The sequence below is a fragment of the Artemia franciscana genome, chromosome 7, assembly GCF_032884065.1.
Source record: "Artemia franciscana chromosome 7, ASM3288406v1, whole genome shotgun sequence".
Taxonomy (NCBI): domain Eukaryota; kingdom Metazoa; phylum Arthropoda; class Branchiopoda; order Anostraca; family Artemiidae; genus Artemia; species Artemia franciscana.
This window is the reverse complement of record NC_088869.1, coordinates 2289123-2308892: the sequence shown is the minus strand read 5'-3', so window position 1 is coordinate 2308892 and position 19770 is coordinate 2289123. Positions and strand designations below refer to the sequence as shown.

At 33.6% G+C, this 19770-nt stretch overlaps 1 protein-coding gene across 1 annotated transcript in view; it reads left to right on the top strand.

The window, feature by feature from the left end:
* Nucleotides 1-19478, top strand: part of LOC136028725 (maternal B9.15 protein-like) — a 28513-nt gene extending 9035 nt beyond the window's left edge. The window contains exons 2-5 of the mRNA XM_065706596.1: nt 4060-4237; nt 7904-8092; nt 13665-13908; nt 15124-19478. Coding sequence (XP_065562668.1) covers nt 4101-4237; nt 7904-8092; nt 13665-13908; nt 15124-15459 — 906 coding nt within the window. The 5' untranslated portion in view covers nt 4060-4100 and the 3' untranslated portion in view covers nt 15460-19478. The remainder of the gene's footprint in view (nt 1-4059; nt 4238-7903; nt 8093-13664; nt 13909-15123) is intronic.
* Nucleotides 19479-19770: the final 292 nt, after the last annotated feature.

The window sequence follows — 19770 nt, the reverse complement described above, 5'->3', positions numbered from 1 at the left end:
AGTAAGTCCTCAGTACAGGGATTGGAAATGACTGATTTAGCGAAAAGCAGGCACATTTAAAAATAACAAAACTCATAAGAACTATCCTTTAATCAGAATCCACTGCAAATGCTGTGTTCTTTACTAGGCTATAATTTCCTTGAAGGGCTTCACTCCTCAAGGTCAGCCTGCAGTACTATTTTTAGTCACAGTTATGGTTGGGGAAACTCATGAAAGGTCCACTTTGACACCACTATGAGGCCATGTAAGCAGGATTTTCCTTTTGGGGATAGGGGCAGATTAAGGAGATTATGATGGAGCAGGGACATCAAACTATCTCACAGCACAGGAACAGCTCTAACCGTTTGCCTGCCATTGTCCGTGAAATTTGTAGCCAGTTGTATAGAACTTCTAAAATAAATCTCCAGAAGAAATTATGACCAGTTTGGTAGCTTTCAAGTTAACTTTCAAAGATAAAGAAAGAAAAAAAAAGACAAAAGATAATTGCCTTAGAATTTTCAGAACTGCAGGCTTCATGAATGAGTTCCTAGGATTTGAGATGGTTTCTGAGTCATCACTGAATTGTTGCTCAAAGTTAAAACTATTAAGAATAGTTTAACTAGGAGCCAGTAAACTTTAAAAATAGAAAAAGAGTGTTTTAGGGCAGCTTTTTTATTAGCTAGAACTCTATACTCACATTCTTGTGAATAAAGACTTGAGATTATGTGGTAGCCAGGCATTTAAATGTGTTTTTTCACCTTATCTGCAAATGGTATTTTTTTTAGTTAGACTTCTAAGTGCATTCATTGACTAGTAACTTGGTCAACATTGGTTAGTCAAACAATTAACATTACATTCCATCACTCTCCAAGTTTAGAATAGTGTGCATGCACCAGGTAACCTTTGTAGGCTTGATTTCTTTTCCTTGTAAACATCTGTAGTGTTGATCTTTTGTATAGATGGTAATTTCTGATTTTTTTTAGAGTTTCAGTTACTATTGAGCCTTGGTTGCTCCTTACTTGCAGTTCGTTACCAAGAACTGTTTGATCCTGGCGTCCTTAAGAAATTCTGAGACAGAAAAGGGGCAGTCTAAAACGAGATACCTGAAAGTTACCTTTAATGAGGTTAAGTCCCTTATATCTCCCTCCTTTTTGGAGCCAATAGCGCTCTCCAAAACCCAGACCATTCCCCCTCCCCCTCTACTTAAACCAGACTTTCCTTTTTTTTATTACAACAAAAATCCTTAGTTTTACTTCAATAAAATTCTCCTGGGATAGATATAAAAGGCATTCCACCCCCACCTGAAAAAGTGATGTGTTAAATAAGTTAATCCTTTTTACCATATAATGTACAAGTTTAGTTGACTAATTTTAGACGTTCTAATTACCAAATTTCGGATTTAATTCCTTTGGAATTGTTGAATTCCTAAGATTTTTGTATTAATAATTTTATTTACGATACGATTTGTTTTGTTTTTTTTTAAGTCTTTAAGATTTGTTATTTTTCTTGGTTGTTTCTGCTATTTTTTTTTATTATTATTATTTTCTTTGCTTGACATAAGAGCAATTTCAGCTCTACTGGTGCTTATGGTTGACTTCATTAATATGAAAACTATCTTATCTTTTAAAAAGACTTATCCAATTAGTTATATCTGTGTAAAGCTAAGAGCAAAATATACCACTGTTACTATTGAGAGCTCGTTCCATGATCATGGCTGCTCCTTTTCAATCTTCAGAGGTTCACTACATTCAGAGGTTCTCTTTACCCTTTCCCAAGGAAGTCTGATTTAATTTTTTTCTTGCCATCTTCAAGGATATCCTGTTTTTTATTTGGCTGGATAGCTAACAAGCACAGCTTTTTGGCAACATTTCATTCTCTATTTGTAAAATATGATCTATAGATCTTAACCTTTCTTCCATTTAGAGTCATAAAAAGCAGGGAATCTGTTCTCCTTGGGCTGTTTCCCAGTCTGTTCCTTCCTTGTCTCTTATTCGATGCTGTACCTCCAGGTATGAAAAAAAAAATTCTTTGTCCCCTTCATTACAGAAAAAATAAACAAATGTCCTGCTATTTTCCCTCTTTAATCATTTGGTATTTATGCTGCCCAAGTCTTATGTTTGTTTGCTTTTTTTAATGTCAAGTTTATTTCTTTTCAATTTGTTATGGTCTTTCCCAGTTTTAATTGTTGGCTAATGAAAGATTTTTTTATTCTGAAAATTTTAGCTTGGGCATTTTTTGCCTGTCTTGGTTTTTGTGATTTGTTTATTGCCATGTTTTTGTTCTGTTGACTTTGAAATTGAAATTTGGCACTTTCGAGCTTGTGATAGGAATTTTATTGTAATAAATATCTTATTTTATATAAGCTGCTCCAAACCATACTGTTCATAAAGTTTGTTGTATAATATGTAGTCGTTTGAATATGCATCTAAAGATATGTTGAGGCAACAGTTCTGGAAAACATCTAACATAACTTACTCGACATTTTGGAGTGCTTACATTTACAAGCCAAACTTGGCTGCTGTTAACATGGCTTTTAGCTTTCCAAATATGAGTGGAGTGGGTGTCCCTCAACTCCCAGTCTATAGAGTATAGTTTAACTAATACTTGACTGGATGAAAATTCTTCAGTACATGAGGGAGGCCACCTGCCTCTCCCTATCCCTCTGGTCTTTGCACTAAAGTTTAGCTGTTTGTCCCCAATGCTTTAAGATTGAGTGCTCAAATCAGGGCAGTTGGAACAGGTGCCGTCCTGGCTGAGTGGTTGGCGCGCTGGCGTGGGAATTCTGTGTCCAATCCCAGTTGGGGCATGGGTTCAAACCCAGTTGTGGCCAGTTATTTAGTTTGGGACGGAGTCAGTGGTGTGACTCTGTAAGCTCAACCATAGTCGACCCAGCTCTAAATGAGTACCTGGAGAAATCTGGGGAAGGTAAGCGGGAAGGGTGTGCGGAAGCACAGGATGATTGGCCCCCAACCCCCCATTGCACTTCCTGGCTGAAGGGCCGTGAAATGGAGATCAGCACCGCCAGTTTGGACCTTAAGGGTCTCGTGCCGTCTTACTTTTTTACTTTTTTGTAGTTGGAACTGGATAAAAACTATTTTCAAAATCAAAAAGAGTTTATTGACGTGCATTTCCTTTACCTGATAAAATTTTCGATTCAAATGATTCAAAAAGCAATTGCAAGATATCTCAGCTTTCATGGATTGCTGTGTTCAGTTAAAAGGTTAAAATAGTGTTCCCCAGTTGTTGTTTTACCCTTTTCAAGGTAATCAATAAATATAATTCCCTTGACATCCCAGAAAACCAAGGTCATCACCTTTCCTGTTGATGGGACTGTCTTGGTCTTCTTTGGAGCTGAAGAAATAGCTTCTATCCACTGCATGGACTGTTGTTCTGATTCTGGAGTGTAACTAAATCCGTATTTCATCCATTGTAACTTATCAGTGCAAAAAAATCTTTTAGTTTTTACAAACGCACCAAGCAATGCTTGGAAAGCATCAACCAACATGTTCTATGATATTCCTACAATATTTGCTATTTCACGATCCTTTATATGCCAATCTTGTAAAACAATGGTGTGCACTTTTTCATTGATTTCTGTTGCTGTTGTACTTTTTGGATAGCCTTCATGCAAATCATACTGGATGCTCTAGCAACTATGTTTGAATTCGGACATCCTACAGAAATTGATAGGAAATCTTTGCTTCAAGAAGAGTAAGAGTCACAATATACATTTTCAATCCTAGAATGAATTTCAATTGGTGTTAAGCCTTCTTTTGTGACGAATTTTATCATGACATGATACTCAAATTTTCCATGTCTATAAAGACACACTTCAACTGATTCAAACAACTGCGTACAGCAATATGTCATTTTACAACTGTGCTAAGCTGAAAAAAAAATCATGTTGAAAATAAGTAAGGACAAGCTGGTTAACTGTTTGAATGAAGCTTTCAGTAATTTTTGTGAATTGATATTGCAGATGATTCCTGAAAGTTTCACTCACTTATCTCAAATAGTTTCTTTAAATTATTATAGAGCATGTGTCTGGAAAGTAGTTGTTGAATCTAATGGATTTTTTAGGCAAGATCTGATTGACTGTTCCAAAAAAAAAATAGGAGGCTATGGCACAAACAGATATGCAGGAGGAAGTATCAGCTGCTGTATTATTTCTCACTCGTATCATAGAAAAAAGAGGGCGCATCACTCAATCAGTAATTGAGAAGTTTGGTGAAAGGCTTAGTGAATTATTAAAGCACAGGTAAGTATTCCTGAGAATTACCACACACACTACATGTATTTGTGCTTATACACCATGTAGGGGCCATAGAGAGTCCCCCCCCTAAAGCTGGGTTATATACACTAAGCATATATGTTTTGTATGTGTTACTATGCTCCATAGCGCATTTTTATCCCAAATTTCTCTTTTTTTCAAATTTCCTTGTTTTGGGTTGGGGAGGGCTCCTTTAAACTGACCCTCAAGAGCAACCAAATAATTATAATCATTTCTTAGCTAAATAATCCCTGACAGATTTGTATAGAAAAAGACTTATTTGAAGATCTGTAACTAGGAAAAGTGAGTGTTGAGCCCTCTATCTGTACATAGTTGTCCAAAATCCATTAATTTGAGACTTTTAAAATGAAAAGGTTTATACAACAGAAGTTGGGTGTTTTTTATATAACTCAGATTTGATTTTAACAATATGATTGTTCTTTCATCTGCAGATGAAGATGATAGACTGCCAAAGATCATCCTTTTTGGCCAACAATCTAAGGTCAGACAAAAAGCAGGCTGTCTTCGAACTGGGGAGGGGCTGTAAGGAAACATTAACGGAAATTGGAACTTTTTGGGAGGGTGTAAAGAGTGAGGCTTTAAATAGATTGGGATGGAGGAAAGGTGTACGTAGCTGTGTTGGTCTCAGGCGGCTTGGTGCTGCAGTAAGTTGCTAGCATTAGTAATATGTACAAGATTTTAGAAAGAAGAGGTTTCGGCCCCAAGACTCCCATTTAGGGGGTTCCAGTTATAGGGTTATCAAACCTGGTATTATTTCGATTTCTGCAAGATCATCACATGATAGTACTAGGGAAATATCTGTCGAATCATTTGATAATCGGTTAAAATCAATTAGTTCTATGATATCAAAATATGCTTAATAGTTAAATTAATTTCACTCTATGAAATGAGTTGTTTGATCAATTGGTTAATTCGAATTAATTATAATCAATATTTTTGAATGATTTGTGATGCAAATTAAAACATGTATTTCTAGACAAAGTTGGGGGTGGATGTGGTAGTTATATCGTTAGCAGTGATTGTTAAGGTAAGAGTATTCGTGATAAGGGTAGATCTTGAAGGAATAGCTGTATTTGTAGTATCAAAAACAAAGAGAGATTACTGTCTTGTGCTTCCGTGTTAATAAGTATGCTGTGGTTACAGGGGTTTACTTTTGTGACGTAAGCCAGTCAGACCTCAAAAGCTAATCACAGTATTTTTTTGAGCGAATGTTAGAAAGGCAAGCCAATACCGCCTTTTTTGCCCATTGTTGTATCTACCTATTGTTACTGCATCAAATAAATTTAATCAGTAAAAGTAAATTTTTCAATGTATAAAATTTTAAGTGTTTAAAAAGAACGAAAACTTATTGAATGACAATATTTTTCACAATTAAACTCTCTGTTTCTCTGTGGTAGTACTATTAATAATGTGAATAGTGATAGTAGTAATTGGGGTATGAATAAATACCTTCGGAGGCAATACTAACTATATATAATGGATGAAAAACAAAGAAGAAATAAATTAAGAAACAAAGGAAGAATAATTTGATAAGAGTTTTAAGAAATTATTGACTCTTATATTATAGAAATGTGGGCTCTTAGCTAAATTATATGAAGATGTTTCTTCTGTAGTAAACGTCCCATTGAACTTGTGGACCAGTTTATAGAAGAAAGACTAAAAAATATTTAGTGGACTCATCCCTTACTCTTCTTTCGCTTTCTTGAAGGAGAAGAATGATTTCACAGTACGATCTTATATCCTCAGACTTTGGGCAAACAGCAGACTTAAAGACAAATTGTTGATATTGGCATGAGTCCCATCTTCGTGGTAAATCTTATATTGGCAGAATCCATCAACAGTTTGGAGAAAGCCTACTACAAGACCATAAACTACCAATAGATATTTGTCTAAAGCCTAAAAATAAGGATTTAGACTACCTTGACCCTCCGCGCCATTGAAAGGATACATCAGTTACTCTTTGGTGATATTAAGTTATTAAAAGTAATAATTAAGTAATTAAAAGTAAAAGGAGATTCAGTAATTAAAAGAGATTCAATACATACTCATTCTTATCATGGTTGAAGTGCTTGCTGCAACATAGTAACAAAAAAGGTTGTTATAGATATAGTTTGTATATTATACATCAGCTAGTATATAATATTATATTTATATATAAATAAATATATAATATTAATATATAATAAACATATAATATAGTTAATGTACAATAGTTTAATCTGGCTCATTCAAAACAAGGTAATAGACGAGCTGTGTTAGTAACCGTGAATAGACTTCGTGGTAGATCAAAATTAAAAAATGTTGTTCATTTATGTTTTTATATTTTGGGACTAGTCATCTCCTAAATCGCTTTTTATATTCCCTTCTTTGCTTCTTTTTCTGTTTTCTTTTTTAAATGGTATTTCTTTATGTATTCATTTACGGTAGTTATGCATTATACCAAACATATTCGAGAAGTTTGCTGAATGTAAGATCTGAGAAAACCGGTTTCATAGCCAGAAAAGACTAATAACGGGTGAGAGAATGCATTGGACTTGTATAAGTTGGGCTATATATTTGCACATTAGGGGAGGGGGTCGGTTTACTTTACTTTACCCCCCCCCCCCTCCCTAATGTGCAAATATATAACCCAAATTGTATTATTATATAAAGTAATTATATTTTCATCATGTTTGTGTATATTTCATTATGATTAACCCAACTTCACTTCTTGAATGTGTTTGGTATAATACATAAGTACCAAAAAACATATGAAGTTAGAAGTACAAACCCATACTTAGTAAAAGATTTACAAACAAAGATGGAGATTAAAAAATGTCTGGGTTGTGGCATGTGTTCATAATCGAAAATTATACTCTTAAAGGCAGTGTGTTATTAGTGAAAAACTCATTTTACTTTAAAAATAGAAGGGAACAGATTCTTAAAGTGACGATGCCTCAGGGGTATTTTATGTTGTGTCATTAAGAATCAATTGTAAAGTGAAAAGAGGCCATTCTAGGATAATTAAAAGACTTTAATTACTACGTTAATAAAAGAAGTGGTATATAACCAAAATATTTTTTAAGAGGTTGGTAAACTTTATGTCTTGCAATTTACATGGTCTACCAGCATTCTCATTGTCCATTACGGTGAACAAAAGACATTAATGTTACCACTTGGAATGACTTTTAAATAAAACAGATTTCTATTCTTAAGGTAATAAATAGTCGAAATCAAGCCGAAGATTTTTGTTACCTTCAACACCGAAGTATAGAAAAATCACCCAATCCAGTGATGAATTATCGGTTTTGAAAATTTTTTTTTCATTCCCACTATTAATTTTGATTAAGATTGACAGGATGTTTTTTTTCTGGTTAAGGGTATCAATTCACGAAAATGTAAGAGCAAGGGATATGTATTTTTCAAACTGATGGGGTGATTTTTTTTTTCGCTTCTTTTTATGAAAATGCCGAACAACGTTTTTTTTTTTTCAACGAAAAATACGAAACAAGGTATTTTAGATCTGGATGAAGGGGGGACAGTTGCCACCCCCCCCCCCCCCCCAGTTGATGCTCCTGATTATACGCCTGATTTTCTCTGATAATGCTTTTCAATTGAACTGAAGTAATACCTATAAGTATTTGATTTCAATAGATTCAAGGATCATTGGTTCCCAGAGCAACCCTCCAAAGGGCAAGGATATCGGTGTATAAGGCTGAACGAAAGTGATCCTCGTGACCCCACAATTGAACGAGCAGCTGTTGAATGTGGCTTAAGCTATAATGACCTTGGACTGCCTGTTGAAATGACCCTGTGGGTGGATCCAAAAGAAGTCTGCTGCAGGTAACCTATTATGCTGTATTTCTCCATTATCCGTACTTGACTGTAGAGTGTTTTATATACAGTTTAGGATTTCAAATTAAAGTTTTGTTCGGAAAGAAAGTTTAATAATTGTCTTAATTACCGACGAGATATCGATCGTTGAGTATGTAGGGTTTGAACTTAAAGTATTGTTCGAAAGGTAAAATATAATTATAATTATATATAAGAATAAAAAAAAATATAATTACAATATTTACTATAACAATTACAAAAACCCACCCGTGGCTGATGCGTTTACGACCGCTCCTTCATACTTCCATTTTTTAAGGCTTTGTTTTGGTGACCTCTTTTATGTCGCTTTTATGGTCGGTTTCTCATGCCTTCTCTTACCGCTCTGTGGGTTGTTGAATGCTATCATTCTTAGTATATGGACTTTGTCCATCCGGAGTATGTGCCCTAGCCACGTAAGCCGCTCTGTGATATACACATAGTGTTTATGGTCGCATGACTTCCTTCATTAGACTTTTCATCAAGCGTCATTAGACTTTTATTCATAAAATTGTCATTGAAATATTCCTTCAAAAGTGCCCAGCAGGTATGCAAAAAGTTCCAAGGCGGACAGTAGCAGAACTCACCAAAATTCCAAAAACTGCCGACAAATATCACTAGGCCATGAAAACTGCCAAGTAGCATGGCTACCATGCTACCCCACTTTTTGCAAGCCGGGTGCCTAGCATGTCCTCCTCTTCTGTCTTTAGAGCACATGCTGCTACCCGATATTTAGCTATTACCTTAGCTAGTAGAAGGGTTTTATTTTTCTATAAAACACTAGTTTTACGAAATTCTACAAATATAGGAAAAAATCGCGAGTCGGGTTTGAACCAGTTTTGCATAAAATGAGGCTTTCCACTAGGAAAGCTTCGTTTTTTAAGATTAATTGCTAAAAAGAATATTAAATTCAGCTACAATTCGAACGGACCCTCACCTTAGATTTTGTGACTGCTGGATTGTTATGATCACAGCTGGGAAAAAGCTGATCAACTCGCGAATGTGATTGTCTTTCTCTGTAAACATGCGAAAATCTATTTTGGAAGATACAGGGATTAAACCTTGTTTCTGGGACTATTGGATAAATCGAAGTTCATAGTGCAACTTTATTCAAGGTCGATCACATTTTGGGGTTGTATCCCCGCCCTTTTAGCCATATAGATTTATATATTAATAATTTCAATCACTTACTTAAACTTAATAAGTTTTACATATGTGAAAATTCGTACATATATATATATATATATATATATATATATATATATATATATATATATATATATATATATATATATATATATATATATATATATATATATATATATATATATATATATATATATATATATATATATATATATATATATATATATATATATATATATATATATATATATATATATATATATATATATATATTGCAACAAAAGCCACTTAGGGGCCATGGCAAAAAACAACAAATAATACAAAATAATACCACATGATACTAACTCACATTACAGGGTATATAATAGTAACTATGAAAAAACATAACAATTGCAAAAAGAAAACAAAAACAAAAAGGCACATAATACCATGAACTCACATAATTACACAAAAGGTCGCACACATGATCAATATATTTTAAATGTTTTAAAGCTACATGGATCATGGCTACAAAAAAGAAAAAAGAAAATCCTTCAAGCACACCATATAAAATAGCATTCAACATTTATTTCTTGTCCCACCTATTGTCCACCCTTCAAAAATCTCTCTGTGCTGCATGGCTACGCGCGCGTACCTCACCACATTCTTAATATCCACTTTACACTTACTTTTTAAAATTCCGACCTTCCAGTCTTTCCTATTTACCCCCATCCCAACTACCTTTAACTCCTTTCTCCGCACATTGGGCAAAAATACGGGTCCCTCTGTGATCTAAACCTCCCCAAATACTTCCTTCTTTCACCGAAAGGCATAAAATTACCCTTTATCGAAATGACCCATCTTACATCCTGCCCCTGAATTCCCAGTTTAAAGTAGTATTCCTCTCCCCATACCTCCTTGACCTCCAAGTACACACCTAGAGACGCTGCTACGGTCCGACCAGCCTGCCATAACTGGATTTCCTGCTCTTGCAGTACAATCTTTACATCTTTTGCCACGGATCCTACTTTTTCTCCTATGCCTATCCCTTGATTCCAATTTCCTGACATCCCACAATTATTAAAAATTTTCCTTACTTGATTTGGCCATGAATCTTTTCTATGATCCTTTATCATTTCTCTGTATGCTACGTTAACTAATCTATCCTCAGGCAATGATACTCACCTTTCCCAAAAGTTAACCATTTTTTCTAGTTTCTTATTCCCAAGGGTATCAAGGACTAAATCTCCTCTTATTACTAGACTATTAAACCTATCATTTAAACCTAACAGTCTCTTAAAATGCTTAAGCTGAATCCTTTCTAACCCCATTCCTTTCTCACACCTCCACAATTCTGATCGATAATGTACTATTGAAATTAACCTACCCTCAAAAATTCTCTTATACAGCTTAATATCATTTAGGCCTAATTCTTTAATATATATAGCCTTTTATATACGTGTAGCTTTTTAGAGTTTCTGTTGACAAGAGCTTCTCTATGCTTAGCATTCATAACTTTATGTGTACATCGGTTGGCATAGGTTGGTTGATTAATCTCAAAACAAAAGAACTATTATTGTACGAGGCTATAAAGTAACGACTGTCAGTCAAACGTTTTAAGGAAATCAGCTTCTTCTTTTTATTAATCCGTTAAAATTTCTTTATATTTTATTATATGGTTGTTTATTCCAATTATTACTTTCTGTTAATTCTAATCAAATAATCTACCATTATTTGATGCGCCAAAATGGCGTATCTCACCTCCATAGTCAAAGAGGAAGCAAAACTATTATTTTTAGCTTCTTGTAGAAACATCTTTTATTCGGGAATTTAAACAAATAAAAATTATTGAACATCAAATAATAGCTGAATAATTGTGCTTCGATTTATAATAGGGTACATGAAATGTTATTTCAGAGAAGATGGGAAATTTTATTAAGACTAAAATGTTTCAGTTACCTTGTGTCGTTTATGTGTTGTATGCAAAAATGAAGCTGATTTCAGGCCTGAGCTATCATTTACATTATTCTCTTATCATCTACATTATCCCACACATGCTCTTTGTGAAGGTAAGCATATTACTGTAATTTTCCATCAAACTCTCAATATCATTACATTATTCTCTATGTATCTATGTATCTGCTATCATTTACATTATTCTCTTATCATCTACATTATCCCACACATGCTCTTTGTGAAGGTAAGCATATTACTGTAATTTTCCATCTAACTCTCAAAATCTATAGCAACAGTATTTACTGCATAGTCTTAAAATATTTCTCAAAATGAATAGAGGCTTAACTACCAAGAACAGTTAAAATCCGATCGTTTGAATTTGCTTGGTGGAAATTTACACACCCTATACATATATATATATATATATATATATATATATATATATATATATATATATATATATATATATATATATATATATATATATATATATATATATATATATATATATATATATATATATATATATATATATATATATATATATATATATATATATATATATATATATATATATATATATATATATATATATATATATATATATATATATATATATATATATATATATATAAGAAAAGAGAAATCACCAATGCAACAGCACAAACACACACAAAAAAGAGAGAGACAGAAGGAGAAAAGTAAGACTGTTTTCCTAAATTAGTGATTAATATAGACCAGCACTTGAATGAGGCCTTAACCCTACTCATCCATACAATCAAATAGAGGTTGGGTAATCGCCTAAATGGATACCGCTTGTAGAAATCAACTGAAATTCATCCAGTTTTAGCTAGAATTTATGGTTTTAGCCTAAAGGCATTTAAGGCTGTTGGTGCTTACCTCTTGTCTTTACTTCTATACTTGGTGAACCTATCTATCGAAAAAGGGCAGTTCCCAGGTGCTATAAAACAAGCAGAAATTAAACCTTTGCATAAAGAGGGCAATAAAAGAGGAATGCCAATCTAGAGACCTATATTGATTCTACCACTGTATTAGAAAAGGTTGTTCATAAGAAACTGTATTCTTACCTTGATTCTTTTGGGTTTTTATGTGACATGCAGTTTGGATTCCGAAAATTTGATTCTACTACCCACGTAGTGCACAATCTTGTCGATGCTTTAAGCAGTGTATTTCAGAGCGGCTCTATTTCTTTAACTATGGATATTGATTTTAAGAAATCTTTCGATATACTGTTAATTTTGAGCTGGCGTTAGATAGGATTTCGCATTTTGGGATACAAGGAGATTACATGGCGTTCGATATTGGCAGTTCGCCTGCTCCTTTACTATGTGGGGTACTCCAAGGTTATGTATTAGGTGCGCTTTTATATATAATTTACGTCAACCCATTACGGTTCTACATTCCTTCTGCCACCATAGCATCCTTTGTGGTTGATACAGCCATCAGGGTTGCTGGAAAGGCGTTGAGTGAACTCGTTTCGAAAGCAAAATAACTGTTACATAACCTGTATGTTTTTACTAGTCGTGGTTGTTTTGTAGTTAACACGAGCAAAACTAATTATATGACTTTTACTCATGCCAGGGTTATTGATAATGTTCTCGGTTTAGTTACTTTTAATGGCAGATTTAATTAGCATTTAATTTAGCAGAAAAAATAACGAGCAGGATTTAAATTAGCAGAAAAAATGGCAAATTAAGCAGATATTTGGTACAAGATATCTTAATTTTCAGATTCAATGGAATCTAAAATGGGGGAAAAAACACAAAAAATTGTATAAGGAAAAAATATGCGAAGTTTGACGCTGCTTCGTAGGTTTAAATATGTTTTTCCTGCTTCAGTTTTGAAGGTTTTATGTAATTCGTGTATTCATCCTTACAGTGTATATAGTTGTTCTGTTTGGGCTAGTAATTTTGTTGTAAATTTTAAGCGGATACAGATTATGCAGAATAAAACGTAGCGCTTACTTTTTGATTTGAAAAATGTGGACGTACAATGGACTGTTATTGCCCTTTTAATATTTTAAACGTTGGGTAGATGAGTGATTATCAGACCGGTAGTTTTGTATATCGTTGTTTATTTTTGTGATGTTTTGTCAGCGAATTCTGCCTACCATCCTTATGAAACAAGGAATTCTCAGGACCTAGCACGGGAGAGTCGACGTACTGCTTGGTCTAGTTTTGTATTTATGTGGGTGTTCAGGTTGGAATAGTCTTGGAATGACCGCGAGCGGAATCGAGTGTAAGGATAGGTGGGGGGAGTCTTTTGTAAGTGTCTGTTCGTGGTTCCTATGAGGTTTGTTTTTTGTTAATTATAAAAATCCTTTTTGTCCTCTCATATTTTTCAAATTGGGATAGATTTTCACATTAAAGGTTTGTTTGTTATGTTTTTTTTGTGAATATTGGTCTTTGATTAAAATGATTTTTTTTCTATTCAACTTTTGCAGGTTTGGTGAGCATAAAGGTTCCTATTGCACTGTGGCGTCATTTCAATCTTCAACAAAGGAAGGCAAATCTATTCCTATCGAATCAGTAGTTGATAAGGCTGTTCAGGACTTGATTGATGCTAGTGAAATTAGCTTCCCGTCAAATGCTCAGAAAGATTCAACCTCCATCACAAATGAGGTAAAATCGGAAATAGGAAAGTCTGGAAAAGAGAATGTAGAGCCTACTGGAAATCCTTCTGTTAATGTGAGTTAACTATTGGATTCTTCTTAAAAATTAAAGGATTCAGCTTATTTTGTAAACGTGTAACAAGATTATTCCTATGAAGAAACACTATAATGATAAAAGAGTAGTACCAATCAGCTGCTAATTCCAAATATCGTCACTCCTACCGTGACAATTAAGCCCCCTTATCGGTCAGTATTTATATTGTCCAAGCATTGGAAAAACTTTTTATAATTTAGAGCATCGTAAAGGTTTCAAAACTGATGTAATGCTACAGAGTCCCGGAGAGTCCCTATAGTCCCGGAGAGCGCATTTTAGTTCAGTCAACTTTTCTATGCTCACTAGAGAGTATGCGTTTTTTAATTTTTTTTTCCCTTTAGGCAAGTGACTATATCTCAGAGACTGTGTACAATCAATTAAAAAGTGACTAAAAATGTAGTTTGGTTAGTATAACCTGTTTTGTCTAAGGGTTGGGTGAACGACTTTAAACTTTCAGGGAAAGTGTTTCATCTTTTGAGGAGGAAGGTATAGGGAACTTGGGGTTGTGTTATCAGGCACCGGGTTTGAAGCGTTTTTTGTGTGGGTTCGACAAGAATCGTTTCCAGGTTTTCTGTGTTTATTCTGGCCAAACTTAAAAGCGTTTTCATCTTACGAGTTCCAAGCGTGTTGGACATGGGTTTTTCAAAATTGTAACGCACCAGCAAGTATGGTTGAACACTGATTCTGAGAAGACTCAAACCCGTGTTGAAAACGGAACTAAAAATGAGAATCTGCACAAGTTGTTTTGAACTCCATGTTGGATGTGGGTGGCCTGAAAGGATAGCTTTGAGGAAGGGGCTAACAGTATACTCTGCGGTTTTACTATTTTATTATTGTCGTTCGACTGTTATTTCGATTCGTTTGATTATAGTAAAAAGATAGGGTTGTTGTTATGATGTATTATTTATATTTGTTATATTACTGATTAGCACACTCTTGAAAACTTCTTAAAGAAGATCAGCCAATAGACTATCTAAACAAATGTGGCTGAAGTTGTTATGATAATGCAGAGTTGTGTTATATATATATATATATATATATATATATATATATATATATATATATATATATATATATATATATATATATATATATATATATACAATTTATCATGAATTGGAATTTAAAGTATTTTATTTGAAATTTGTGTTACCTACCTGTTGTTGTTTTTCTAATGGAGCGATTTTTTCCCTTTAGGTTGAAAGTAGTCCAAAACGCCGAAATCCGCGAAAGCATCCTCCAAACAACAGACCAGTATATCCATTCAACAACCGCCATCCATTTCAACCTTTCCCCAATTATGGGCCCAGTGGTTTATTCGGACCAAAATCAAGAAACTTCTTTGGTAGCTACCCACCACCAGGTGCTTGGTTTCCACCGATGACAAGTCCTCCTGGTGCTGCAAGTCCTCCCCCACATTTCTTGTACCCGGGACTATCGTCTCCTACGTCCTATCCGAGAAAGAGGAACACGTATCATAATTCATATAATAATCGTCCGTGGATGACAAAGCCAACTATGGTGAAGGCATAAGTTGTATTTGCTATTTGCTAATCAATGTTTTTATTCGAATTCACTCATTCAGGTTTATAATGGCAGCACTTTGTTTTTGGGTTCAAAAATACTCTGGAATTATTTTTTACGGTTCAATGAAAATATGTAAAGGTTGTCCTATGCATACCTTGCATGTGTTCTGATTCACTTCATAGCTGTGTTTTTGTGATATCAACAACAGCCGTCAAGAAATGTGAACCAGTTTTAAAATTTATCCCAGCCAGATACCATAATTATATGCAGTTCAACCTTTTACACCTTAATTTTTGGTAAGGAGGGAATACCTCATTTTGAGGTGCAAATATGCAGATTTAATTTTAAAAGTTTTATCTGTAAGGTTACCACACAACCTTAGAGGGAATCCTAATCCATTAAATGGATGGGGTTAACTTCCACAGAAACCTTAAAGGGGATCGGACCTCGGCCCGTACCGAGGAGGCTTGATTCCTCTGCGATCCTTTTTGGGAACATTGCCTTGTACCTCCCATTTTGTATACAGGTATGGTCAAATGCTGAAGAAAATCGAAAATTTACACCCTCCTTTCCTTTATAGTTTTTTTTTTAAGTACCTAGAATTTCGGAAACACCTCATATTTTAAACTTTAACTTTAATAATAAGAGGTATGGTTAATGAGAGGTATGCATATGTCATCCTTTATTTTCTCTTTTTCCGCAGAAAAAAAAAAGAATTTTATATCCCTCGTCTCAGCAAATGTGATCATTCAACTGTATTTTGGAGTTTTTTTGCTATTTGTTCACATCACAAAAAAATTTATAAAAAAATTCACGCTCTCCATTTTACTTAATTGGAGCTCCACTTAGTACCTGACCTCCTGACGATGAGGGATAGCCTTTTCTTTTTTAAAGATTCTTTGTTATGAGTTAATTGCGACGTATTTCTTGTTTGTTGGTTCGGTTGCTTTAACTATCATTAGACGTCTGTTAGATTTCTATGTCTATGCCTCATAATCAAGCCCGTGTTTGGGATTTTGTTTGGGGGGGGGCTACATAAAAACGCATAAAAATTTGTTTGTATGCATTCTTGTTACGTTTTTACGGGTCGGGCAAACATTTTAGGAGGGGATGGGTGTTTGAACTCCCTACCCCCCCCCCTGGATACGGCCTTGATTATGGTAATTGATAATAGTGTTGATGCTGTCAGTGTTGCTATTTCTATCCATAATATTGCACGTATTTTAAAGTGACGTAATTAAATGAAAGAAAAATGACATTTACATTGATATTATTCAATGAAAATGACGCTATGATATCGTCCATGTTTTAAAAAGATTAAATATGAAAATACTGTGTTTACGTTATCCATGTACTTAAAAAAAATGACACAAGTAAAAGAAATGAAAATGATGTTATCTAGTGAAAACAACATTACGTTATCGCGAATGTTTTGAAAAAACCACGCACGTCTAGAAAATATTAGACGTAAAAAAAGTAAAAACGATTTTATGTCGACTTTGCTAATATATAATATTGCTCATATTTTTCAATGGTGAAAAGTAAATGAACTGAAAAAAGACTCAGATTTTAAGCAGTTGGGGGAAAACAGTTGAATGGGGTAACATGTGTTAGTCATAAAAAGGGCATGGTTTCAGCAGTGTTTGGTAGCCACGAGATGGTCTTGTTTTTAGTTATACTAGATTAGAATAGATTAAAATGTTCGGTTTTTGGTTTCAATAATAGAAATAATGTTGATGCTGGGAATCACGGCTTTTGACTCGATAAAGTTCTTCTCTGCTCTTAATGCAACCTTTCATGTTGGATTCAGAAATGTTGTCAAAATATTCTTATAATCGACTACAAAAATGTAGCTTTTCTTTTTTTAATACAAAATTTAAAAGTTCGAACTTTAAAGGTAATATTTTTAGTATTTAGATTGTTTGCTAATGCTTAACGATGATCGAAACAAGATAGGTGTCCAGACAGTGGATTGCTTGAATGTGGATTCTTCGTTAAATAACGTCAAGTTAAATAAATCTACCCAGAGGCGCAAGTTGCTAAGATCGGAGGCGTGGGACGTAAGGGGGGGAGGGTAATGTCCCTTCCAGAATTTGAATTACATTTTTGCTATTACTGGTTTAAGTTAATAGTTTAAATTAGACATTGTTTATACAGTATTTGAAAATACCCTATTGACATTTTTTGTATACCTCAAGTACATACAAGCAAAAAAAACATAATTCCCCAAATAGGATCTACATTTTTCCTAGTTCCTTTAGTTTTGCGTAATATTTTTTTGCAGTATTTTTGGTATTTCATGCAGGTATTTCACGCGGACGAGAGCTAGATGACGGCAGTCTGTCTATATTTTCGCTTTCGATCCATTAATGAAAGTATGTTTTTCTGTTTGTCCCCCTTTCTTCCATATCTCGTTGAGCTTGACGAAGTGTTTTCTTTTAACTCTGGTTTGAGACCAGAGTAGAGAGCTAGTAGAGAGTAGAGCTATATAGAAGTTTATATGCAATTGATAAAATTTGAAAAAAAGCTGCGAGTCCTTTTAAGAGTTTTTGAGATATGAAAATGGTTGTTTTTTAATGAACAGTGTATCTAGTAAAGTATTAGGGGGCTCAGCTGGCACCAAAAGGCATTTTTTTTTCTATTGCCAAAAAATGGTGATAGGCTGAAAACATCGAGTTGAAAACATCCTGACTCAGCACTAAAACAAGTCCATGTGGTGAATCAGTTGTATGTAATTTAGTCCTGACTTAGTGGAGAGGAGTCCGCTATCTTTGAACTTGGTTATCTTAGATCCTATTTGGGGAAGAATATTTTCTTGCTTGTATGTACTTGGGGTATACAAAAAATGCCAATAGGGTATTTTCAAGTATTGTATAAACCATGTCTAATTTAAACTATTAACTTAAATCAGTAATAGCAAGTGGCAAAAGGCTATATTCAAATAATTTCTAAACCGGTAACTTAAACCAGAACCAGTATTAGTAAGGATTTAATTAATGCTTAATTTTCTATATGACTTGAGAGGCCTTTTGGTTCATTTTTGTTTTGTGAGGGGCCTATCTGACCTTTTTGTTGAACAAATAGTAGTTTTAATTAGGATAAAGGCTAACAAGAGTTCAACTGCCATCCTCGTGAAAATGGGCGCTTAGTTATAGGTACAAAACGGAAGTAAAAAATATTAAAAAAATTTAAAATTTTATCTGGAACTTTAAACAACCAAATCTCATTAAAAATGAGACAAAAAAATGAATTAAAAAGAATTATTAAGCAAAACTAAAGATGGTGAAATGTATTTTTGAAATTTGGTACTGTTAGAAAGAAATATGTTTTTTTTTGTTAGTTGGAATAAAGTATTTTCTTTATTTTTAAGCTTGATTTCATCTCCGAGTTCCTTAAAAATCACTTTCTCAGTTTTGTCTTGGTTTCCTAATTTCTCTCGGTAAATTATTGGATATGCATATATGGTAAAAGTTTAGATAATTATAAGAATAGGTAATAGAGTCAAAAATACTAATTTTTTTTATTAATTATAGAATTAAAATACATTAAATAATATTTGAGATTATAATGTAAAATTAAATCGTCATACTTAGCTTCAATTTACTTGTGTTTTCTAACTTTTATCTTCTTTTTCTGAATTCCTGGAAAGTCACGTGGTTTCGTTATCAGTTCTAATTTCTCAATGAAATCAAGAATATTTAATTATAATACAGTTTCAATTGCTTATAATCATAAGAGTAATAATTACTTTTGTAGTACCTTTTTCACTTTTATCTCTATTTTTCATTTTGATAAATTCTAGAGTTAAATTATAATAAATTTTAACGACTATATTTATAAATCATAGAATTGAACTATACTAGATTATATTAAAGATTAAAATATAGAATTTGCAATCAATTCTAACTAATCTTTGACAGGCAGTAAACGGCTATTTTGCCAAAGAAATTTAGTTTGTTAATTAACATTAATTTGATATATTGAAAATAAAATTGATGGATTAATATAATAATATTCACATATTGAAAAAAAAACAATTATGATAAGATACCGCCACATCTGACAAGAAGTGGGAGATTGTGTAGAAATTCTTGTTTTACACATATCTCTTCATATAAGCTTTCACATATCTGAAAGCTTGCCAAGTATTTGTAGTCAGAAGGCAAAAATGATGCTATTATCAAAAATAAGCAACAGTCGCATTCTAAATGTGTCAGCCATAGAAATTTGGAGAGGGATGTCAAACCACTGGCCCCCTTTCGTGGCTTCTCCCCTTTTCAGGTCTTACGAAAATAATTGTGTAAAAAAGGAATAATT